Source organism: Eleutherodactylus coqui, chromosome 4 (genome assembly GCF_035609145.1).
Source record: "Eleutherodactylus coqui strain aEleCoq1 chromosome 4, aEleCoq1.hap1, whole genome shotgun sequence".
NCBI lineage: Eukaryota > Metazoa > Chordata > Amphibia > Anura > Eleutherodactylidae > Eleutherodactylus > Eleutherodactylus coqui.
Window position 1 is genome coordinate 292,778,518 of NC_089840.1, and position 27,226 is coordinate 292,805,743.

Here is a 27,226-nt window from a genome sequence, read left to right on the forward strand (position 1 = left end):
CGGCGGCAGCAGCGCCAGCCCCATGGAAATCAATGGGTGAGGATCGCAATCCCCTGCCACTGTGACAGCAGTAGCAGGAGACTCTTCACAACAAGGATTTTCGGGGGGTGCGGTGGCTTGAAATATAACCCCCCCCCCCCCCCAAAAAAAAAAAAAAAAAAATCAATAACTGTAGAAAAATAAAAATAAAAAAGTAATTGATTGACAGCTGAGTGCTGCCTCTGATTCGCCACAGCGCTCAGCCAATCAGAGGCAGCGCTTTAGGAGGTGGGGATTTAAAAAAACTAACTAAAACAATGGTATGTTATCAATTTTGTAGGGAAGAATGTGTATTTTTACCTGAATTTTTTTCAGCTAAACATGATTGCACTTTATTTGCCGCTATTTTTTAGTTCCTCAAGGAGTCTTTAATGTGAGTGTTTGATCACTAGGATAGTACACTGCATTACTTATGTAGTGCACTCTACTATGCCTTTGATATCAGCCTTCTAGACTCTACTGGAGGCATGGTCTAATAGGCTGAATTACATGGTAGGCGTGAAAGCCTTTGTTAGGCTTCTGGCTGCCGTGGGAACTTATTGGTACCTTGAAATAACACTGTGAGGTGCTGATGGGTGACAGAGCCCCTCCCCCTGTTATCTGCTTACATGCTGCAGGGGCTATTGATTGTGGCATGTGAGGGGTTAAACCTCTATTCACCAGGCTGAAACCTACAGCACCTCCGAGTTGGCACAGCATTTTGCTATAATACATGCCAGCTTCTGGTGTACATTACGGTAAATATACGGCCAAGTTCCCTAACACTAGGCCCAGTTTTTGAAAAAGTGTTGGGGCCCAATGCAAAGCCCCAAAAGTTGCAATTTTAGTATCTGCACAAAAATGTATGGATTTTTAATGCAGAAAACTAGTGTATAAAAGTTAAAGGGGTTGCCCATGTGATCAATAGCAAAGTCCTGGAGAGCCCCTTTAATAGGTAAGCCCTGTTATTGTTTACTGAAAATCTGACTTACAGTTCCTCTATAAGGGCGCCCACCCACTGGCGATTTTTTTTTCTTTGCGTTTTGCGTTTTTTCTCAAGAGCAATTAGTTTTGAATGTACTCCTGTCCACTGGCGGTTTTTTTTGCGGTGCATTGCGATTTTTAACATAGGAACTGTCAGTTGCATATGTGTCCTTATTTTTCTCCTAATGCACCCATGAATGTCAATGGAAATTAATGGAAAAGGCGCAAAAAAGCCGCGAAAACGCCGCAAAAAACGCACGAAAATCGCAAACGCCAGTGGGTGGGCGCCCTAAGGGGAGATTATCACCCGACTTCTTGCTGCAAATCGTGAATTTGGGTGATAATCGTCCTGTGTACATGCAGCCGCGACAGGGCACTGAACGCGAGAGATTGCGCATTTTCCGCAGGTCCCTTGCTTTTCAGCAGAACTAAGAAGTGAACAACTTTTTGAGCGATTCCGTTTTACGTTTTGAGCGACGCCTTGAGATAGGACTGTATCGTGTCTTATTTTTCATTCCCATTCTTCCCCAATCCATCGCACTCGGATGTAAATGCAAGTTTTATGCGAGCGCATCACAAATGTTTCTTTTACTATTGGAACACGCAATATTCGTGCACGAGAAAATCGTGTCTGAAAGTCACAAGTGCAGCGATGCTTTTTTCTTTTTTTTTGCGCAAAACGCATCAGACTCGGATGATTCTATCAGATGTGGGTTTTTTGCACCCATAGATGCGTGCAAAAAAAAGCTAGTCTGACTTCGCCCTTAGGGCGCATTTTATTGTGCAAGTTTCGTATGTTGCGAGACACACAAAACTCGCACGACAATATAATCCATTGTTGGAATAGGTGTATACACGCAGCGTTGAGATGGAAATACATGTTCTACGAGTTCGCCAAAACCTCACCTATTATTTCCCATCAGTCTGGGACAAGTTTGCATTGCACTCATGTAGATGCGAGTGTGATGTGATGCAATGTTCACACGTGGGAATATCTTCATATGTTTGAGTCTGTATCATTGTTTTTTTCTGCTGCTCCAGCATTTCTGTTGTTTTATATTTTTTGAGGTGAAACTTTATATATGATTGATAAAAATTTACTTTTAGGGCAGAGCTACACCCGGGAATTTAGCTCCGCCCTGTCCCGCCCCCTCCTATTGCAAATAGTGGCGAGGGGCGGAGAGGGGGTGGAGAGGAGGCGGGAGCTCAGTTCCTGCCTCCTCCCCCTGCAGAGAGGGATGCCTTATATCGGCTGGGCATGAATACCCGGCCAATATATGGTCGTCTGAATGCGCCCTTAAGGGGATCCACTCAGAGTTGTTGGTTTTGTCAGATATATTGGTGATTAAGCCCTTAACGCTACAGGATGTACAGTTACATCCTGCAGCTTCGGGGTATGTATGGAGGGAGATCGCAAGTCAATCCCATTCCATACAATGTGGGTGTCAGATGTTTCTTACAGCTGACACCCACCCACAATGCAGACAGTAGCATTTAAACGCCCCTTGCACTACCGCGATGAGATCTGAAAGGCCCCAGGGCTGCCATTGCAGAGTGCCTATCAAGCAATGCATGTCGCATGGTTTGAGTGCCTGCCAGATTGCGATATGATGTAATGCTATGGCTTTACATCATACTGCAGGAGTGATAAAAGCATTGTAAGTTCTTGTCCCTTTAGAGGGCAAAGTAAAGAAAAGTTTTAAAAAGTTTTACAAATTTATAAAAAATAAATAAATAAAAGTTGATAAAATTTACAAAAAACCCTTTTTGTCATATTTATAATAAAATAATATAAATAATAAAAGAAAAATACATATTTGGTATCGCTGTGTCCGTATAAGCCTGATCTATTAAAGTAATGCATTATTTACCCTGCACAGTGAATGTCATCAGAAAAAAAAAGTGTTCTTGGCTACCCCATCTCCAAGAAAAAATGGCTGTCAGAAGATAGCGGCAGAAAATAATTTAAAAAAGTAAATATCTTTAAAAAAGAATAAAAGTAGTACAGCAGAAAAAAATAACTATATAAATTTGTTATCGTAGTAATTGTACTGACCCACAGAATAAATTTATCATGTCATTTATGTTGCAGTGCGAACATTGTAGGAACAGAACGCACCCAAAGATGGCGGATTTTTTTTTTTTTTTTTCATTTGACTTTACTTAGAATTTGTAAAAAGTTTTTAGTACATTATATGGTAAATTAAGTATTACCATTGAAAAATGCAACTTGTCCCGCAAAAAAACAGCTATATTGGTGAATAGATAAAATAGTTATGATTTCTTAAAAAGGGGAGGAAAAACCGAAAACCGATGGAAAAAAAGGGCTGTGTCCTTAAGGAGTTAAAGGTGGACTTTGCTTTATTAATCTACGCTGCTTAGGAAATAGTTAAACAACTCATAGCTGTTTATTTTTCATGCAATTTTCAGCTGCACAAGAAAAAAAATACATCTTCTATGTTACGCACCGAAATAGTCCATAGAAATGAATGGGCAATATGCAGGCAACTGGGGTATTTGCTGTATGCTCATCTAAGTGCTTATTCAGATGACCGCATATCGGCCAGGTTTTCACACCTGGCCGATATACTGTGTCCCTGTCTGCAGGGGGAGGAGCCTGGAAGAGGCGGGAGCAGTGCACTGCACTCCCCCCCCCCCACTCCACACCCTCTCCATCCCTCAGTACTATTTGCAGTGGGAGGGGCAGGACGGAAGCAGAGCTAAGTCCCAGAACTTAGCTCCACCCCCACCCCCTTCCATTGCATATAGTGCCAAGGGGTGGACAGGGGCGGGAGCTCAGTGCACTGCTTCCGGCTCTTCCAGCCTCCTCCCCTGCAGAGAGGGACACCATATATCAGCCGGGCATGAAAACCCAGCCGATATACGGTTGTCTGAAGCCGCCGTAAGAAGTCAATGGCATTTTTTAAGCACGTAAATACGCTGTGTCTCGTAAAAAATCACCAATAGGCAGAAAACCACACAGAATCCATATAACTTACCTGACACACATATTCAGATATTTTGGCATAGGAACAGGACAATCAGAAGTTTACAAGTCCTAAAGAAGGAAAGCTGTGATTGACCTTGGCTCACACAAGTGTGTAATCAGGGAAAGATGGCTGATTAAAGATGGACTTTGTTTTAGAAATGTACTCCTATATCTGCTTAGCAAATAGTAAAACAAATGAGACGGAGTTCTTCATTTGATCTTCTATACATATACTTAACTATGTAAGCCTTAACTAAGCTCAGGAATGCTTATAGATTAGAATTAGTTAGCAAACAGGGTGTGACTAGAGAAGAGTTTAGCCCATGACCGACCTCCCTGCATGCGCTTAGTCTAAGTAAATAAAGAATCCTAACAAGTTACACATATGTAGAGGTCAGGTGTCTTCTGGCCGCGTTTTCAATGTTTTTTGTCTAGGAGGACTAGAAGTACTTGTGCTTGTTAGCAAATAAACAGATTCAGTTGTGATTCCACAAATGCTCCGAGCGGCTCGTATTGAACCTCTGATTTGAAACAGAAGACGATACCTTTAGCGATCCATTGGGTTGACAGAAATACATTCGTATGATTGAGTCCTATGGCCGTATTTCCAGGGGCGATAACAGTCTCAGTAACTCAGACAAACATCACACTTAAATTTCAATGTGAGTACAATGTGTTCTAGTAAGAATACCCCACTGCGCTGCGTGCAGCTTTCATGCGCGATTAAAAAAAATTACAAATTGGGGCGTGGCCTGACCAAGCAACAAAATGGCAGCATAGCCAAGGAGCTCCGAGAACAGAGGCTAATAAAGCAACTTTTGAGCAGCTTAAACGGCTGATACTCACCTGGTCCAGCGAAATCCAGCATTGCCGACATCAGCTGAGAGCGGAGGAGCCGCCGCAAGTCCTCTCATCCCCTGCACAGAAGCCAGGAAGTCTTCTTCTCCCCGCGCGGCAGCCCATTCATAACGGACCCCGAGCCTCAGACACAGCCAGCATACCCAGCAGAGGAGGACTGTCAAAAAAAAACTCCTGGAGACAGCGGGAGCCTGCAGAAGAGGAACACCGCAAACCGGAGGAGAGACACAGCGGTGAGTGACATTTCTGCCCCGATACCAGCTGAGTGCAGATGAGCCGCCACAGGTCCTCTCATCCCCTACACAGATGCCTAGAGGACTTTTTCTTCTCACACAGCAGCCCATCTACAGCGGATCCCGAGCCTCCTACACAGCCAGCATCCCCAGCAGAGGAGAATAGAGCACAAACTCCTAGAACCAGTGGGAGCCTGCAGACAAGGACCATCGCAAACCGGAGGGGAGATACAGCGGTGAGTGACACTTCAGCCCCGCTTAGCAATCCCCTGCCCCGCGCCATTAACACCATGGCGGCCATTAGAGGAAAAGCTCCTCAAAAGAATAAGCCACAGACCAACAAAATGGCTGCGAGCACAGCCCAAAATAAAAAATCTCAATCTTCTCCAACCGCTAGCCCCTTAAAACAACGGGCTAAAATAGCGGAAGAGCAGGTAGAAGACCTCCGAAACTCCTAATCCACAAAGATGGAGCAATGCATATATTCTCAAACCCAGAAGATGCCACAGAAAAAATGAAATCATGGGGCATATCCACTCCACCCCCAGACGAAAACCCTAGGGGTCCAACTAGAAGACCAAGACCAGAAAAAACCCTTATGTCCTTTGAACCTGGCCGTTGAAGGTATGCTTAAATCTTTACCCACGAGAACTACCTCGACACAGCCTGCCTCTAGTTCTCATCCACTCAGGTGAACTTTACCCCCCCCCCCCCCCCCCACTGTACAAGTCCACACCTTATTCGGACTTGAAGTTACATTTCACCCGTCAACTGTTTTGATGACATATGATTTCTTGCTGAAACTTTATATAATGTTTCCCCTTGTTATGCTTAGACATCGTAATTTTCCATGCTGCTTCATGACATATTCTACTCGTAAAAATGGCGGTTAAACTTCTCTCCATAAACGCTAATGGGTTAAACTCACCATTTAAACGCTCATCATTGTGGAAAGAAGCGTTGACCCAAAAGGCTGATATACTGTGTGTGCAGGAAACACATTTCGATGCCTCCGCATGTCCAAAAATTTACCATACTAAATTCCCTAAGATTATACTAGCCTGTGCTCCAAATAAAAAGGCAGGAGTAATGATCGCGTTTAGAGACACGATCAATGTACAAACCACCTCAATTCTTCAAGACCCCAGAGGAAGATTTATTCTGGTAACGGGGACTTTAAATTCTGTTCCGTTCTCCCTACTGAACATTTACGCCCCAAATGAAGCCCAGATCAGCTTTATAAACAAAACAATTAAAAAACTGCGGAGGCATGGAAGTGGCAGAGTGCTGATATGTGGGGACTTCTATCTTGTTCCGGACGAGACTATGGACACAACGAGCCAGACTCGTAGAAAATTTCCAAACCTAAACCCCTGGCTACAAAAAGAAGCTCTCTATGACAGCTTTCGATGTTTGAACACATCAGCAAGGGAGTATACTTTCTACTCCCCTCCACATAGATCATTCTCAAGAATTGACCTGATACTGGTGGATAGGTGGTCCCTCCCTATACTCTCAAATGCCTCAATTGAAAAGGCCACATGGTCAGACCATGCTTCCATTACAGCCACCTTTCGATGGGGGGAGGGAGGGGGGGAGACACGCACGTGGAGGAATAATACCTTTTTGATGGGGATCCCCCAGCACACAAAAACAATAAAGGATGCTCTCATGGAGTACTTTGAAATCAACGATACTCCAGAGGTATCGCCTACAACGGTTTGGAATGCGCACAAAGTGTATATTAGGGGAGTCCTAATCAAAATTAGCGCAAAACACAAAAGAGACAAAGAGAGACAACTCAATGAAATTCTTAACCAAATTACAAAAACTGAAACCCGCCTGCAAAATCTACAGTCAGATGAGTTACACAAACAACTCTTTGACTTAAGACATAAGCTACGCTTCCTTCTCATTGATAATTTCGACAAAGCCTTTAGAAACTCAAAAATAGCCTACTACTCCTCAATGAACAAACCATCCAAACTAATGGCAAACTTAGTCAAAAAAACTAGAATCAAAACAAAAATCCCGCACATAATAGACCCAGAAAACAAAGAGACAAAAATTTCACACGCTAAACAGATTGCAGAGTGCTTTCGTAAATTTTACGAAAAACTATATAACCTTAACCCCTTAATGACACGGCCTATTTTGGCGTTGAGGACCAAGCGATTTTTTGGTATTTTTCCATCTCCATTTTTCAAAAGCCATAACTTTTTTATTTTTCCGTGGACGCGGCCGTATAAGGGCTTGTTTTTTGCGTGGCGATCTGTAGTTTTTATTGGTGCCACTTTTGGGTATATAGACAATATTGTAAACATTTTTTATTTTTTTTTTAATGATAACAGGGAGAGAAAACGCATCAACTCTGCCATAGATTTTTTTTTTTTTTTACAGCGTTAATCATGCAGCATAAATGACACACTAAATTTTTTCTGCGGGTCGGTACGGTTACAACGATACCAAAATTGTTATATTTTTTTAGGTTTTTACACTTTTTTGCAATAAAACCCCCTTTTTTTGGAAATCTTTTTTTTTCTCTATAGCTGCATTCAAAGTCATGTAACTTTTTTATTTTTCTATGTACGGAGCTCTTTAAGGGCTTATTTTTTGCGAGACAAGCTGTAGTTTTTATTGGTACCATTTTGGAAAATGTGCGGCTTTTTTGATCACTTTTATTGCATTTTTTGTGAGGCAAAATGCTAAAAATTAGCATTTTGCCTCTGTTTTTTAGCGGGTTTTTTTACGCTTTTTGTCGTACAAAATAAAAAGCGTGTTCAACTTTTTGTACACGTCGTTACGGACGCGTCAATATCCAATATGTGGGGTTTTAGTTTTTTTCCCTTTTTTTATGCTAATATTAGAAAAAGCATAAAAAAGGGTTTTTTTACATTTTTTTTTTTTACATTTTTCTTTTTTTTACACTTTTCTTTTCTTTTTTTTATACTATTTGAGTCCCTCTGAGGGACTTACATCACTGTGCCTATGATCGCTGTCATAAGGCATGGCAAAGCTACTGCTCTGCCATGCCTTATCGCTTGTACAGCGATTATAGGCACAGGCAATACAGGACGCCAGTGTCTGGCGTCCTGTTGCCATGGTGACAGGCCGGGCTCTCGCGATAACATCGCGAGTTCCGGCCGGAGACACACAGGGATCGCGATCCCTCTGTGAACTCTTTCCCTGCCGCGATCTACTTAGATCGCGGCAGGGAAGGGGTTAACAGCGGCGGGCGCATCTCCGATGTCCCCCCGCTGTTGGAGCGGGACGCCGGCTGTGACTGACAGCCAGCTCCCGCTGCGGGATAGCGCGGGATCTTATGTGATCCCGTGCTATCTCCAGGACGTACCAGGTACGTCATGTTGCGGGAAGTACCAGGCTGCCATGACGTACCAGGTACGTCCAGGAGCGGGAAGGAGTTAAAGAAGACCCCTCTACCCCCCAGCCAAACCAAAAAGAAATATCCTTTCTTAAAACATTAAACCTCCCGAATATCTCAGAATCGCAAAACAAAAACTTAAATAAACCCATAACAACCCAAGAAATTATTAATACTATAAAAACACTAAAACTTCAAAAATCCCCGGGCCCAGACGGCTTTTCCAATGAGTACTATAAATCCTTTAAAGAAATACTAGCCCCACACATGTCCCAAATATTCAATTTGGCAATACAACAAAGCAAATTCCCAAGAGAAATGCTCGAAGCTACAATCGTTACAATAGCCAAACCCGGTAAAGACTCTTCCTCCATAACTAATTTCCGCCCTATCTCTTTGCTTAATTGCGATACTAAACTCTATTCAAAAATCATTGCCCAGAGACTACAGATGGTTTTACTGTCCATAGTTCACTTGGACCAGGTGGGCTTTATAAAAGGACGGCAAGCGTCCGACGCTACAAGGAGAGTGATTGACCTCCTCTCCATGCTAGAATCCTCTCATACACCAGCCTTACTTCTAGCCTTAGACGCAGAAAAGGCTTTCGACCGCCTCTACTGGGACTATACCTTCGCTGTCCTGGAAAAATTTGGCCTCACAGGCAATATTATCAATTACATAAAAGCACTGTACTCCTCTCCTTCAGCTAGAGTCCTAGTGGACGGTACATTATCCAAAACATTCTCCATCACCAATGGGACCCGTCAGGGATGCCCACTGTCACCCCTAATATTTATTTTAGCAATGGAACCCCTGGCCGAATCCATAAGATTAAATTCTAATATAAAAGGAATACCCACAAAAACTAGACAACACAAAATCAGCTTATTTGCAGATGATACGTTAATCATGATAACTAACCCTATAACCTCCTTGAGATATATATACCCCACTCTATCTTTATTCTCAAAAATTTCATATTACAAATTGAATGTTTCCAAGTCACAAATACTGGGCGTTCATATACCAAACGACCTAAAAAATGATATGAAACAAGAATTCCCCTTCCAGTGGCAATCTCAAAATATTCCCTACCTTGGAATTCAAATCTGCTCCCCCCTGTCCATCACCATCTCAGCCAATTACTCTCCACTACAGGAAGAACTAAATGATTTAAAAAAAACATCAATCTACATGGCTCGGAAGGATCACCTTATATAAAATGATGATCCTTCCAAAAATCCTATATTACTTTAGAACACTCCCTATACCGACCCCAAGCTATATTACAAAAACTCCAAAGTCAGATGTCAGAATACGTGTGGAATGGTAAACCACCTAGAGTGGCGCGATCTATCTTGACCTTACATAAAACTCAAGGAGGAGTAGATCTTCCCAATTTAGAATCCTATTATCTGGCGATTATACTTAACCAGTCAAGGGAGTGGTTAACCCACTCGACATCGACAGGATGGGTGAACATGGAACGAGAACAAAATAACTCCAAATCTCTAAATTCTCTAATATACGCAACCATTCTGGCAACATTATATCCTCAGCTAAGGTTGAAACTACATCTCCCATGCCACTCACCAACAATCACCGCGACTGTGGAGGCGTGGACCAAACTCACAAAGAGCACAAGAAACACTAAGACTCAAAACCAAAGCACAATCCCGTTGGATACTCTAGAGCACTTCATACCGGGCCTGCGACTAACCACATGGTCGGAGGTGGGGATAGAACAAATAATGGATCTTTTTGAGCAAAATACCTTGAAGTCCTTCCCACAACTAGTCGAACAATTCAAACTACCGAAGACCGAGATGTATAGATATTTCCAAATAAGATCCATATTAAAAACTATCCAACCCCAAAATATACCGCTCCCACATACAACAATTACAAATATAACAAAACTACAAAAAGGGAACAAAAGCACAACTAGATACTTCTATGACCACATGACCGGAAACCTTCAATCGGGGAAGAGATGCCACCTTTTAAATTGGGAAAGAGACCTAAAAACAAAGATCCCACTAGACAACTGGTTAGATTCTTTTAAAAAAGCGAAACAAGCGATAAAATGTGCAATTTAATAGAAACCCACCTAAAAACCCTCACAAGGTGGTATCTCACACCAGACCAACTAAAGAAGAGACGGATGGCCCCTGACCCAGCTGTTGGAGGGGATGTGGGCAAGAGGAACCCCTACTCCACATACTTTGGTCATGCCCTCTAATTGCCTCTTATTGGGCTAATGTTTACTCATTATCCCCTTAAGGACATGGCCTATTTTGGGCTTAAGGACGCAACAATTTTTGGCGGATTTTCATCTCCGTTTATCAAAAGTCATAACTTTTTTATTTTTCCGTCGACGCGGCCGTATGAGGGCTTGTTTTTTGCGTGGCGAACTGTAGTTTTTATCGGTGCCACTTTTGGGTACATAGGCTATATTGTAATTTTTTATTTTTTTTTAATGATAACAGGGAGAGAAAACCCATCAATTCTGCCATAGATTTTTTAATTATTTTTTTTTTACAGCGTTAATCATGCGGGTCGGTACAGTTACAGCGATACCAAAATTCTTACATTTTTTTTAAGTTTTCCCACTTATCTGCAATAAAAACACTTTTTTTTGGAAATCTTTTTTCTATTCTAAATTGCTGCATTCAAAGTCCTGTAACTTTTTTATTTTTATTTTTTGATGTACGGAGCTCTATCAGGGCTTATTTTTTGCGAGACGAGCTGTAGTTTTTACTGGTAGCATTTTGGGGTACATATGGCTTTTTTGATCACTTTTATTGCGTTTTTAGTGAGGCAAAATGCTTAAAATTAGCATTTTGCCTCAGTTTTTCAGCGTTTTTTAAGCGTTTTTTTTCCGTGCACAGTCAAAAGCATGTGAAACTTATTGTACGTGTCGTTACGGATGCGACAATAGCAAATATGTGTTTGTTTGGGGTTTTTTTACCTTTTTTTATGCTAATCTGAGAAAAAGCATAAAAAATTGGTTTTTTTACTCTTTTTTTTACAGTTTTTTAAATTCATTTTTTTAATCTTAGTTTTTTTACACTGCTTGTGTCCCTCTGAGGGACTTTGACCACAGCCCTGATGATCGCTGTCATAAGGCATGGCAGAGCTACTGCTCTGCCATGCCTTATCGCTTATACAGCAATCATAGGCATAGGCAATACAGGACGCCAGTGTCTGGTGTTGTGTTACCATGGTGACAGGCCGGGCTCTCGTGATGTTATCGCGAGAGCCGGCTGGAGACACAGAGGGAGTGCGCTCCCTTCGTGAACTCTTTCCCTGCCGCGATCTACTTAGATCGCGGCAGGGAAGGGGTTAACAGCGGGGGGCGCATCTCCAATTCCCCTCCGCTGTTGCAGCGGGACGCCGGCTGTGACTGACAGCCGGCTCCCGCTGCGGGATAGCGCGGGATCATATGTGATCCCGTGCTATCTCCAGGACGTAAGTTTACGTCCTGTTGCGGGAAGTACCAGGCTGCCAGGACGTAAACTTACGCCCTGGAGCGGGAAGGGGTTAATTAACAAAATTTCGACTACCAAAGTCCCTGAACTCCCTGCCACAGCACTACTACTTCTAGATCTCAGGGAAAATTCCTATAAATCCATATGTTTTCACGCCTCCCCCCCCTCCCCTATCTATCCTCCCCCCATATCCTGCCCTACCCAAAACTCTTCATAACATGTCTTTCATATGACTTAATACGGTTTCACGCAGAAAATTCGATGGTATTCTACTTTCACTTCTGTAATAATTCTTGTATAAGTGTAATCATACTAATGCATACATGTACCGTATATACCGGCGTATAAGGCGACGGGGCGTATAAGACGACCCCCCAACTGTCACCTTATACGCCGGTATTCAGTGGAGAAAAAAAAAAAAATTTTATTACTCACCTCCCACGGCGTTCTGTCGCGCTCCGGCAGGATGTCGCTCGCTCCGGCAGGCTGTCGCTCGCTCCTCGTCCCCGGCGCAGCATAGCTTTCTGAATGTGGGGCTTGAAATCCCCGCTTCCAGAAAGCTAATACACACGCCGGCAGCCATGACATCATTGAATGGCTGTGATTGGCTAAAGCACACGTGGCTTCAGCCAATCACACTATTCAATGACATCATTGAATGGGTGTGATTGCTAACACGTGCGCCTTCAGCCAATCACAGCCATTCAATGATGTCATTGAATAGTGTGATTGGCTGAAGCCACGTGTGCTTTAGCCAATCACAGCCATTCAATGCTGTCATGGCTGCCGGCGTGTGTATTAGCTTTCTGGAAGCGGGGATTTCAAGCCCCGCATTCAGAAAGCTATGCTGCGGCAGGGACGAGGAGCGAGCGACAGCCTGCCGGAGCGAGCGACATCCTGCCGGAGCGCGACAGAACGCCGTGGGAGGTGAGTAATAAAATTTTTTTTTTTTACACTTTTTTTTTTTTGTTTTACCGGCGCATAAGACGACCCCCGACTGCAGAGCAGATTTTTCGGGGTTCAAAAGTCGTCTTATACGCCGGTATATACGGTAAATTCTGACTGTGAAATTCAATAAAAATCTAATGAGAAAAAAATAATAATAAATTACAAATTGTCTTTTTAAATTGCTTTGCTCTCGCATGAAGCTTGCGTGTACATTCACCCCCAGCAAATAACTGGCATGTTTTCTGCGATATCACCAAAAAATAGGGCATTAGCCCATTGGAAGCAGTGGGATAACCCCTTAGTGACGAAGCGTGTTTGCGCCTTAGTGACGGAGCCAAATTTTGGAAATCTGACATGCGTCGTTCAACGTGGCATAACTCCGTAAAGGCTTTACATATCCCAGTGATTCTGACATTGTTTTTTCGCCACATGTTGTACTTCATTTAGATTGTAAAAAGAGACCGATATAATTTGTGTATATTTATTAAAAGTACCAATATTGGAAAAATTTTGAAAAAATTGTCATTTTTTCACATTTTGAACCGTAATATCTCAAATATGTCCAAACATACTGTACAAATTTTTGATAGGATATGTATTTCCATCTGTTTACTTTATTCTGAATGCACACTTGAAAAACTTTTGTGTTTTTTTTAACCATTTAGAGGACGTACAAATTTAACATTACTTTTCAGCATTTTGAGGAGCACTTTGTTTTCCTGCACCAAGCCAAGTTTGCAGAGGCTCATAAGTGTCAGAATAATAGATACACCTACAAATGACCCCATTTTAAAAACTACACCCCTTAGTGTATTCACTGAGGGGTGTCATGAGTATTTTGACCCCACCAGTTCTTTTCAGGAATTAGTTCAATTTAGGGGACAAAAAATAAAATTTCATATTTTTGCAAATATGTCATTTTAAAGACATATGTTTTTCCTATAGAGCCTATGAAAATGAGGATTTACACACCAAAATGGATACCCCCGTTTCTCCCGTGTTCAGAAACATACCCATTTTGGCCCTAATCTTATGTCTGGATGCATAACGGGAGCCAAAATGAAAGGAGTAGTCGGTGTCTTTCAGAACATAAATTTTGCTTGAAGGCGTTTTAGGCCCCATAGCACTTTTGTAGAGCTCTTGAGTGGCCAAAACCAAAGAGAACCCCCACAAGTGACCCCATTTTGAAAACTAGACCCCTTAACGAATTTATCTAGGGGTGTACTGACAATTTTGACCCCACAGTTTTTGAATGAATTCAAGCCAAGCAAAAGGAAAAAATTGTGATTTTCATTTTTTTGTCAATTCTGTCATTTTAAAAACAGCTTTTTTTGTACAGCACACGCATGAATGAAGCCTTTCATCCCAAAATGGATACCCCTGTTTCTCCCGTGTTCAGAGACATACCCATTGTGGCCCTAATCTTATGTCTGGATGCACAATGGGGCCCAAAACAAAAGGAGTAGTCGGTGGCTTTAAGAACATAGATTTTCCTTGAAGGCGTTTTAGGCCCATAGCACTTTTGTAGAGCTCTTGAGCGGCCAAAATCAAAGAGAACCCCCACAAGTGACCCCATTTTGAAAACTAGACCCCTTAATGAATTTATCTAGGGGTGTACTGCCCATTTTGAGCCCACAGTTTTTGAATGAATTGAAGCAAAGCAAAAGGAAATAATATTGTGATTTTCGTTTTTTTGGCAATTCTGTCGTTTTAAAAACTGCTTTTTTGGTACAGCACACACATGAATGAAGACTTGCACCCCAAAGTGGATACCCCTGTTTGTCCTGTGTTCAGAGACATACCCATTGTGGCCCTAATCTTTTGTCTGGATGCACAACGGGGCCCAAAATGAAAGGAGTAGTCGGTGGCTTTCAGAACAGAAATTTAGCATGAAGGTGATTTAGACCCCATTGCACACTTGTAGAGCCCTTGAGCGGCCAAAACGACAGAGAACCCCCACAAATGATCCCATTTTGAAAACTAGACCCCCTAACGAATTTATCTAGGGGTGTACTGTGTATTTTTACCCTACAATTTTTGAATAAATTTAAGCAAAGCAGTAGGAAAAAAAATTACAATTTTCATTTTTTTGGCAGTTGTATCAATTTAAAAACTGGTTTTTTTTGTACAGCACACATAGGGATGAAGACTTTCACCCCAAAATGGATACCCCTGTTTGTCCCGTGTTCAGAACCATACCCCTTGTGGCCCTAATCTACTTAAAGGACGCATGGCTAGGCCTATAATGGAAGGAGCACCCGTTGGATTTTAGGGTACAACGGAATAAATTCCAGGCCCCATTGCCCACTTATAGAGTCATTGAGCGTCCAAAACTATAAAGACCCCCACAAATATCCCCATTTTAAAAACTAGAGCCCTTAATGAATTCATCTAGGGGTGTACTGCGTATTTTGACCACACAGTATTTGAATAAATTTCAGCAAAGCAGAAGAAAAAAATTACAATTTTCATTTTTTTGGCAATTTTGTCAATTTAAAAACTTTTTTTTTTTGTACAGTTTACATAGGAATGAAGACGTTCACCCCAAATGGATACCCCCGTTTGTCCCGTGTTCAAAAACATACCCATTGTGGCCCTAATCTACTTACAGGAAACATGGCAAGGCCTATAATGGAGGGAACACCAGTTGGATTGCAGGGCATAACTGAATAAATTCCAGGCCCCATTGCTCATTTGTACGGAATAAAAATTGACTCCCTAAAATCCCCCCCCCCTCCTCCACGCCCTTTTTGGCGTTCCCCAAATCTTAGATAAAAGTAATAATGTGAACTGTGTAGTATTTCCAAAGACGGGTAATTATGGAGGCTGGTTGGGATGGGCACATGGGGCAATAAAACCGGGTATCCCCCCTCCTCTCATGCTTTTTGGGAGTCATTTTTTGACCTCAGTGGCGGGGATGGGGTGTAAAAAGTGGCGTTCCGTGAGTCTCCGTAAGCTTGATGAGGTGCGGCAGTCTCACACAGAAGGCGCTCAACAAGCTGCTCCTGGAACTGCAGGAAGGCGAGCGTTCCAGGGGCTTCTTGTAAATTGCGTATTACAGGTAGCGGTCTGAATAACGCCGGGCTCAGGCAGCCGTAGGCGGAATCTGCTTGTGGAGGCCCGCAGCGGATCCCATCTGTGAGCCTGGCTGTGACCCTGTGTACGGCCGCGTAATGTACTGCGCATAACTGCGTACTTACACGGGCGGTCATGCGCAGTACACTTTTTTTGTTGTTGTTTGTATTTCCCGCACCGTCGCTTAGCGATGACACGGGTACCCACAGCCCGTATACAAGGTATACGGGCGTATGGGCTGCGGGTATATCCACGACCATGGAGCACAATGGGCTCTATGTTGCGGATATCCGCGGTAAAATAGAACCTACTGCATTCTCTTTTCTGTGAGTGGATTACGCAATTCCAACCCGCTAATGTGAGCGGAATTGTGTAATCCAATGCGATTGATCTGCGTATTACCGCGGATCAGACGCATGCGGAATCCATAATTCCTATCCGGTCATGTGAGACCGGCCAAAGGTAGATCGCTACCATTTTTTCACGTGACCGGGGACCGCTCAACGAGGCCACCCGTCACTGCTCCAGGCTCTCGGTGACCGTTGGTCGCTAGGAGCAAGGAGATATTAAGTTTCCTGTGCTCCCCGACTCCTGCGCATGTGTCCGGTGTTTTGCCAGCGGTCGCATGCGCAGAATACGGGAAAGTTCACGGATGAAGATTGCGTCGGGGTGCAAATATGGAGGCCTCCGGTAAAAAAGTTTATCTCCTCTCACCGATCGCATCAGTGAGGGGAGATGAAGCTTCACCTTTTTTTAACTTTTACGTGATCGCCATTATTCTTTGGATAACGGCGAACACGTGATCAGGAACCGCTCACCGCGGCCCTCCGTGAAATCTCCAGGCTCTCGGCTAAGTTTTGTAGCCAGGAGCAGGGAGATTTTAAAAAACCACAGCTTTTGCGCATGCGCCTGCCACATTGGTGACGGGCGCGTGCGCAGAAGCTGGGTTGAGGTCCGCGGATAAATCCGCAGGCCTTAGGTACGTCATTTCATCCTCCCTCACGGATATGATCTGTGGGGGGAGATGAAACGCAAGGTTTTTTTTACTTTTTAAAACTTTTTTTTTTACTTTTTGCACTTTTTTTTTTTACCTTTTACCCCTTTTTTTATTATTTTTTTTTTACTTTTTGCACTTTTTTTTTTACTTTACATGATCACTGTCATCCATTGGATGACAGTGATCATGTCCCTGGTGACATCCCTCTGCTCTTGGCTACACCTGGCAGCCAGGAGCAGAGCAATTTTGAATTTCCCGGGGCTCGAGCCCCTCTGTGCACGCGCCCGATGTCAATCATCGGGCGCGCATGCGCAGACGGGGATTTTGGGTCCCGGGACATCGGGACATCGCAGAGGACCGGGGGTGAGTATCTTCACCTCCCCTCATGGATCCGATCCATGAGGGGAGGTGAAACTTTACTTTTGTTTTACTTTTTAAACTTTTTCGCGATCACCGCTATCGCAATGGATAGCGGTGATCGCGGGCCCGGGGACCGCTCACAGTGGTCCCCGGTAACACCTCCTGGTTCCCGGCTACCTTCAGGAGCCGGGAGCCAGGAGATTTTAAATTTGCCGGGGACACCCGGGCTTCTGCGCGTGCGCGTGACGTCATCGTCAGGCGCGCATGCGCAGAAGGCCGCCGGCGGGTCCGGGAGGACCTGATCTCCGGGGGACACCGCCGACAAGCCGTGTGAGTATTTTCAGCTGCCGTGATGGATCCGATCCATCATAGCAGCTGAATTACTACTTTTTTTCACTGTTTTATTTACTTTTTTGCGATCGGCGCTATTCATTTTATAGCGCCGATCGCAATGCCGGGGGGGACTGCCCGCATCCTGGGATGACAGCTCCATGCTGTCAACTACCTGCGGGCACCGAGAGCATGGAGCTGTCACGTCCTCAGGCCAGTGGGCATCAATCCAAAGAGGATGCATAAAACTACGTCCTCTAGGATTAAGGCCCACTTTCTGAGGACGTAGTTTCCCGATGGGGCCGTCGTTAAGGGGTTAATACATCGCACGAGTTCTGTGTGTCGCGCAAACGCACAGAACTCATGGGATTTTCTCTCTTGTATATATCTCATTCTATTGTGTCAGCTCTCCTTACCACAAAGTAAAACTGAATGTCGCCTGTCTCTCGATCCTCAATGATGAAATCCACAGACACGGAGGCGGGCCCAAAAATTGTCGCCGAGCTAGTAATTGGGCGGATAGACAAGGAGCTTTTGGTTGTCACATGTAGCTCTTGAAGGGAGAGACTGGCGCTGCCGTAGCGGACGGACACCTTGTTAGAGATGTAGGGTTCATCTTCCTCATCAGTCGTGGCCTGAAATAAAAAAAGAACATAATCCATATGGCAATCAAAAATAGAAGCCTATGAGGCATCTAATATGATTACGCATCACACGGCATGTCAGCGCACGGTCTGGTGATGTCATACACCATCATGTACTATCAATACTGTATCTTCACCACTATAATAAAGTCTCCACACCATGCCACCCATTTCATCAATCAGCTGGCCATTGTCATGAAGTGTGAAATCGGGAGATTCACCCATCTTTGTTTGTCAGCTAGTGTTCTCTGGTATCAGTTAGTCTGCATGCCTGTGGAAGCTGGGTGAATGAAGTATGGGTGTTCAGGAATACATCCTGCCAAGGCTAAAACTCAATCAATATTCATTGGTATGTTAATTCACACCTGAAGCCAGACCTTCTGATCCCATCTGCCCATTAGTGACAGACCAGGATGTCCTTTGTCCCATGACAGTAACATTAGTAAGTCACAGGAGGTAGCATTTTTACTTCTGTCCTCACAGGACACATTCCCTAGACTGAGCATATTGGACAATTCAATACTGGTATTAGACAAACTGGGATCAAGAGTCATCTGGAAGTTTTAGTGCAACACAAGTTATATTTTCAGAACTGGGAGTCAGCCGTAACCCAATGCATCCTGTCCCATCACGGTGCGATCCCCGGGACACGTGTAATCTAACACACGCTAGACAAAAACCCTTTAAGTGCCGTGGTTGGTGTCTGTTTGTTGATAACTCATGCTATGAAATACGGCGGTCCTAGTGTCTCTCCTGGGGAAATATGGCCACAATAATGGATTGTATTTTCATCAAGAAAATCTATGCATCTACTTATCTCCCTGATGTCCCTCATACCTCCCATTTAATTTTCATTTAGCAAAACTGTCTGACAGTAAGACATCCTTGTTGCCCATAGCAACCAATCAGCACAGTGTTCATTTCTCAAACTGCTGAGGTAACATGAAAGCTGTGCTGTGATTGGTGGCTATAAGCAACAATGACAGTCTTAGTGTTGAACAGTTTTGCTAAATGAGCCCCAAAAAGTATTTTTCTGCCATCGTCACCACTAGGGAAAAATAGCTGCCAATGGAGTCCTTGATTTTCATGTCTACCAGTCTGTTATTACTATACAATGTCATTTTCGTGCAAAGTCTACTGAAGCTCTGCCCAGCGGGCACACAATTTATAAGAGGAACAGAGGCCGCTGTCTGCAGACCTGACACCTCACGAGAGAGGTGCTGTCTTCCAGGTGCACAAATCAGGACTTTCCAACTATCTGCAGAGACTTTGAAGACCTCAGAAAGAAGGTGAAGGAACTAGGAGTACAGGTAGTTTTTTTCATCCATCCTCCCAGTGGATGGCCATGGAATAAGAAGATGGCACAGGATTCTAGAGGTGAACAACAGGCTACGTCAATGGTGCCGTCAGCAAAGATTTGGATTTCTAGACCATGGAGTTAATTACCTGTACAATGGACTGCTTGCTAGAGACAGGTTGCACCTTACAAAGACAGGTAAGCATATATGTGGCAGGTGGTTTGCTTCACTCATTAGGAGGGCTTTAAACTAAAATAATATGGGAAGGAAAGTGAAAGGCAAAAATATACAGCTAATTAATACATTTGAGAACCTCTCTAGAACTGGAAAGAAAGAACAAAGACAAAAAATTCAGGAAAGTAGAGGAGCAAGAGACCCCGATCACAAACTTAAATGTTTTTACACAAATGCACAGAGCATGGGAAACAAACAAGGAAAATTGGAGCTCCAAAAACAGGACGAGAAATATGATGTCATCGGCATTACAGAAACTTGGTGGGATGAGACACAGGATTGGATACAAGGCTTGAAGGATAGAACTTATTTATAAGAAACAGACCTAAAACCCACAGAACAATCTGAGCACCAACATAATCCAACAACAACACACTCAGAACAGGACTATCCACACCTGATGTCTGGTCACCAGTACAGACACTGGACCTGTCACTGTTCACACACAACATCCTCAGAACAGGACTATCCACACCTGATGTCTGGCCACCTGCACAGACACTGGACCTGTCACTGTTCACACACAACATCCTCTGAACAGGACTATCCACACCTGATGTCTGGCCACCTGTACAGACACTGGACCTCTCACTGTTCACACACAACATTCTCAGAACAGGACTATCCACACCTGATGCCTGGCCACCTGCGCAGACACTGGACCTGTCACTGTTCACATACAACATCCTCAGAACAGGACTATCCACATCTGATGTCTGGCCACCTGCACAGACACTGGACCTGTCACTGTTCACATCCAATATCCTCAGAACAGGACTATCTACAACGGATGTCTGGTCACCTGAACAGACACTGGACCTGTCACTGTTCACATACATCCTCAGAACAGGACTATCCACACCTGATGTGTGGCCACCTGCACAGACACTGGACCTGTCACTGTTCACACACACCATCCTCAGAACAGGCCTATCCACACCTGATGTCTGGCCACCTGCAGACACTGGACCTGTCACTGTTCACACACACAGCATACTCAGAACAGGACTATCCACACCTGATGTCTGGCCACCTGCACAGACACTGGACCTGTCACTGTTCACACACCATCCTTAGAACAGGACTATCCACACCTGATATCTGGTCACCTGCACAGACACTGGACCTGTCAATGTGCACATACAACATCCTCTGAACAGGACAATCCACACCTGATGTCTGGCCACCAGCACAGACACTGGACCTGTCACTGTTCAAATACATCCTCCTCAGAACAGGACTATCCACACCTGATGTCTGGTCACCTGCACAGACACTGGACCTGTCACTGTTCACATACATCCTCCTCAGAACAGGACTATCCACACCGGATGTCTGGCCACCTGTACAGACACTGGACCTGTCACTGTTCACATACAACACCCTTAGAACAGGACTATCCACACCTGATTTCTGGCCACCTGTACAGACACTGGACCTGTCACTGTTCACACACAACATTCTCAGAACAGGACTATCCACACCTGATGTTTGGTCACATGCACAGACACTGGACCTCTCACTGTTCACACACAACATTCTCAGAACAGGACTATCCACACCTGATGTCTGGCCACCTGCACAGACACTGGACCTGTCACTATTCACACGCAACATCCTCAGAACAGGACTATCCACACCTGATGTCTGGCCAGCTGCACAGACACTGGACCTGTCACTGTTCACATCCAATATCCTCAGAACAGGACTATCTACAACGGATGTCTGGTCACCTGAACAGACACTGGACCTGTCACTGTTCACATACATCCTCAGAACAGGACTATCCACACCTGATGTGTGGCCACCTGCACAGACACTAGACCTGTCACTGTTCACACACAACATTCTCAGAACAGGACTCTCCACACCTGATGTCTGGCCACCTGCACAGACACTGGACCTGTCACTGTTCACACACACCATCCTCAGAACAGGCCTATCCACACCTGATGTCTGGCCACCTGCAGACACTGGACCTGTCACTGTTCACATACAACATCCTCAGAACAGGACTATCCACACCGGATATCTGGCCACCTGCAGACACTGGACCTGTCACTGTTCACATACAACATCCTCAGAACAGGACTATCCACACCTGATGTCTGGCCACCTGCACAGACACTGGACCTGTCACTGTTCACATACAACATCCTCAGAACAGGACTATCCACATCTGATGTCTGGCCACCTGCACAGACACTGGACCTGTCACTGTTCACATACAACATCCTCAGAACAGGACTATCCACATCTGATGTCTGGCCACCTGCACAGATACTGGACCTGTCACTGTTCACATACAACATTCTCAGACCAGGACTATCCACACCTGATGTCTGGCCACCTGCACAGACACTGGACCTGTCACTGTTCACACACACCATCCTCAGAACAGGACTGTCCACACCTGATGTCTGGTCACCTGCACAGACACTGGACCTGTCACTGTTCACATACAACATTCTCAGAACAGGACTATCCACTCCTGATGTCTGGCCACCTGCACAGGCACTGGACCTGTCACTGTTCACATACAACATCCTCAGAACAGGACTATCCACACTTGATTTCTGGTAACCTGCACAGACACTGGACCTGTCACTGTTCACACACAACATTCTCAGAACAGGACTATCCACACTTGATGTATGGTCACCTGAACAGACACTGGACCTGTCACTGTTCACATACAACAGCCGCAGAACAGGACTATCCACACCTGATATCTGGCCATCTGCACAGACACTGGACCTGTTACTGTTCACACACATCCTCAGAACAGGACTATCCACATCTGATGTCTGGCCACCTGCACAGACACTGGACCTGTCACTGTGCACATACATCCTCCTCAGAACAGGACTATCCACACCTGATGTCTGGCCACCTGCACAGACACTGGACCTGTCACTGTTCACACACAACATTCTCAGAACAGGACTATCCACACCTGGTGTCTGGTCACCTGTACAGACACTGGACCTGTCACTGTTTACACACAACATCCTCAGAACAGGACTATCCACTCCTGATGTCTGGCCACCTGCACAGACACTGGACCTGTCACTGTTCACATACTACATCCTCAGAACAGGACTATCCACATCTGATGTCTGGCCACCTGCACAGACACTGGACCTGTCACTGTTCACATACTACATCCTCAGAACAGGACTATCCACACCTGATGTCTGGCCACCTGCACAGACACTGGACCTGTCACTGTTCAAACACAACATCCTCAGAACAGGCCTATCCACACCTGATGTTTGGCCACCTGCAGACACTGGACCTGTCACTGTTCACATACAACATCCTCAGAACAGGACTATCCACACCGGATGTCTGGCCACCTGCAGACACTGGACCTGTCACTGTTCACATACAACATCCTCAGAACAGGACTATCCACACCTGATGTCTGGCCACCTGCACAGACACTGGACCTATCACTATTCACACGCAACATCCTCTAACAGGACGATCCACACCTGATGTCTGGGCACCTGCACAGACACTGGACCTGTCATTGTTCACATACTACATCCTCAGAACAGGACTATCCACACCTGATGTTTGGTCACCTGCACAGACACTGGACCTCTCACTGTTCACACACAACATTCTCAGAACAGGACTATCCACACCTGATGTCTGGCCAGCTGCACAGACACTGGACCTGTCACTGTTCACATCCAATATCCTCAGAACAGGACTATCTACAACGGATGTCTGGTCACCTGAACAGACACTGGACCTGTCACTGTTCACATACATCCTCAGAACAGGACAATCCACACCTGATGTGTGGCCACCTGCACAGACACTACATCTGTCACTGTTCACACACAACATTCTCAGAACAGGACTATCCACACCTGATGTCTGGCCACCTGCACAGACACTGGACCTGTCACTGTTCACATACAACATCCTCAGAACAGGACTATCCACACCTGATGTCTGGCCACCTGCACAGACACTGGACCTGTCACTGTTCACACACAACATCCTCAGAACAGGACTATCCACATCTGATGTCCGGCCACCTGCACAGATACTGGACCTGTCACTGTTCACATACAACATCCTCAGAACAGGACTATCCACACCTGATGTTTGGTCACCTGCATAGACACTGGACCTGTCACTGTTCACACACACAGCATACTCAGAACAGGACTATCCACACCTGATGTCTGGCCACCTGCACAGACACTGGACCTGTCACTGTTCACACACCATCCTTAGAACAGGACTATCCACACCTGATATCTGGTCACCTGTACAGACACTGGACCTGTCACTGTTCACACACAACATCCTCAGAACAGGACTATCCACACCTGGTGTCTGGCTACCTGCACAGACACTGGACCTGTCACTGTGCACATACAACATCCTCTGAACAGGACAATCCACACCTGATGTCTGGCCACCAGCACAGACACTGGACCTGTCACTGTTCACATACATCCTCCTCAGAACAGGACTATCCACACCTGATGTCTGGTCACCTGCACAGACACTGGACCTGTCACTGTTCACATACATCCTCCTCAGAACAGGACTATCCACACCTGATGTCTGGCCACCTGTACAGACACTGGACTTGTCACTGTTCACATACAACATCCTTAGAACAGGACTATCCACACCTGATTTCTGGCCACCTGTACAGACACTGGACCTGTCACTGTTCACACACAACATTCTCAGAACAGGACTATCCACACCTGATGTTTGGTCACATGCACAGACACTGGACCTCTCACTGTTCACACACAACATTCTCAGAACAGGACTATCCACACCTGATGTCTGGCCACCTGCACAGACACTGGACCTGTCACTGTTCACACACACCATCCTCAGAACAGGCCTATCCACACCTGATGTCTGGCCACCTGCAGACACTGGACCTGTCACTGTTCACATACAACATCCTCAGAACAGGACTATCCACACCGGATATCTGGCCACCTGCAGACACTGGACCTGTCACTGTTCACATACAACATCCTCAGAACAGGACTATCCACACCTGATGTCTGGCCACCTGCACAGACACTGGACCTGTCACTGTTCACATACAACATCCTCAGAACAGGACTATCCACATCTGATGTCTGGCCACCTGCACAGACACTGGACCTGTCACTGTTCACATACAACATCCTCAGAACAGGACTATCCACATCTGATGTCTGGCCACCTGCACAGATACTGGACCTGTCACTGTTCACATACAACATTCTCAGAACAGGACTATCCACACCTGATGTCTGGCCACCTGCACAGACACTGGACCTGTCACTGTTCACACACACCATCCTCAGAACAGGACTGTCCACACCTGATGTCTGGTCACCTGCACAGACACTGGACCTGTCACTGTTCACATACAACATTCTCAGAACAGGACTATCCACTCCTGATGTCTGGCCACCTGCACAAGCACTGGACCTGTCACTGTTCACATACAACATCCTCAGAACAGGACTATCCACACTTGATTTCTGGTAACCTGCACAGACACTGGACCTGTCACTGTTCACACACACCATCCTCAGAACAGGACTGTCCACACCTGATGTCTGGCCACCTGCACAGACACTGGACCTGTCACTGTTCACACACACCATCCTCAGAACAGGCCTATCCACACCTGATGTCTGGCCACCTGCAGACACTGGACCTGTCACTGTTCACATACAACATCCTCAGAACAGGACTATCCACACCGGATGTCTGGCCACCTGCAGACACTGGACCTGTCACTGTTCACATACAACATCCTCAGAACAGGACTATCCACAGCTCATGTCTGGCCACCTGCACAGACACTGGACCTGTCACTGTTCACATACAACATCCTCAGAACAGGACTATCCACATCTGATGTCTGGCCACCTGCACAGATACTGGACCTGTCACTGTTCACATACAACATTCTCAGACCAGGACTATCCACACCTGATGTCTGGCCACCTGCACAGACACTGGACCTGTCACTGTTCACACACACCATCCTCAGAACAGGACTGTCCACACCTGATGTCTGGTCACCTGCACAGACACTGGACCTGTCACTGTTCACATACAACATTCTCAGAACAGGACTATCCACTCCTGATGTCTGGCCACCAGCACAGACACTGGACCTGTCACTGTTCACATACATCCTCCTCAGAACAGGACTATCCACACCTGATGTCTGGTCACCTGCACAGACACTGGACCTGTCACTGTTCACATACATCCTCCTCAGAACAGGACTATCCACACCTGATGTCTGGCCACCTGTACAGACACTGGACTTGTCACTGTTCACATACAACATCCTTAGAACAGGACTATCCACACCTGATTTCTGGCCACCTGTACAGACACTGGACCTGTCACTGTTCACACACACCATCCTCAGAACAGGACTGTCCACACCTGATGTCTGGTCACCTGCACAGACACTGGACCTGTCACTGTTCACATACAACATCCTCAGAACAGGACTATCCACACCGGATGTCTGGCCACCTGCAGACACTGGACCTGTCACTGTTCACATACAACATCCTCAGAACAGGACTATCCACACCTGATGTCTGGCCACCTGCACAGACACTGGACCTGTCACTGTTCACATACAACATCCTCAGAACAGGACTATCCACATCTGATGTCTGGCCACCTGCACAGATACTGGACCTGTCACTGTTCACATACAACATCCTCAGAACAGAACTCTCCACACCTGTTGTTTGGTCACCTGCACAGACACTGGACCGGTCACTGTTCACATACTACATCCTCAGAACAGGACTATCCACACCTGATGTCTGGCCACCTGCATAGACACTGGATCTGTCACTGTTCACACACAACATCCTGAGAACAGGACTATCCACACCTGATGTCTGGTCACCTGCACAGACACTGGACCTGTCACTGTTCACACACAACATTCTCAGAACAGGACGATCCACACCTTATGTCTGGCCACCTGCACAGACACTGGACCTGTCACTGTTCATACACAACATCCTCTAACAGGACTATCCACACCTGATGTCTGGGCACCTGCACAGACACTGGACCTGTCATTGTTCACATACTACATCCTCAGAACAGGACTATCCACACCTGATGTTTGGTCACCTGCACAGACACTGGACCTCTCACTGTTCACACACAACATTCTCAGAACAGGACTATCCACACCTGATGTCTGGCCACCTGCACAGACACTGGACCTATCACTATTCACACGCAACATCCTCTAACAGGACTATCCACACCTGATGTCTGGGCACCTGCACAGACACTGGACCTGTCATTGTTCACATACTACATCCTCAGAACAGGACTATCCACACCTG

At 45.3% G+C, this 27,226-nt stretch overlaps 1 protein-coding gene across 1 annotated transcript in view; it reads right to left on the bottom strand.

Annotated features, from left to right (window-relative positions):
* The window catches only part of LOC136626792 (alpha-2-macroglobulin-like protein 1), a 150,899-nt gene that overhangs the window by 58,770 nt on the left and 64,903 nt on the right, over window positions 1–27,226 (bottom strand). The window contains exon 11 of the mRNA XM_066601798.1: window positions 18,082–18,300. Coding sequence (XP_066457895.1) covers window positions 18,082–18,300 — 219 coding nt within the window. The remainder of the gene's footprint in view (window positions 1–18,081; window positions 18,301–27,226) is intronic.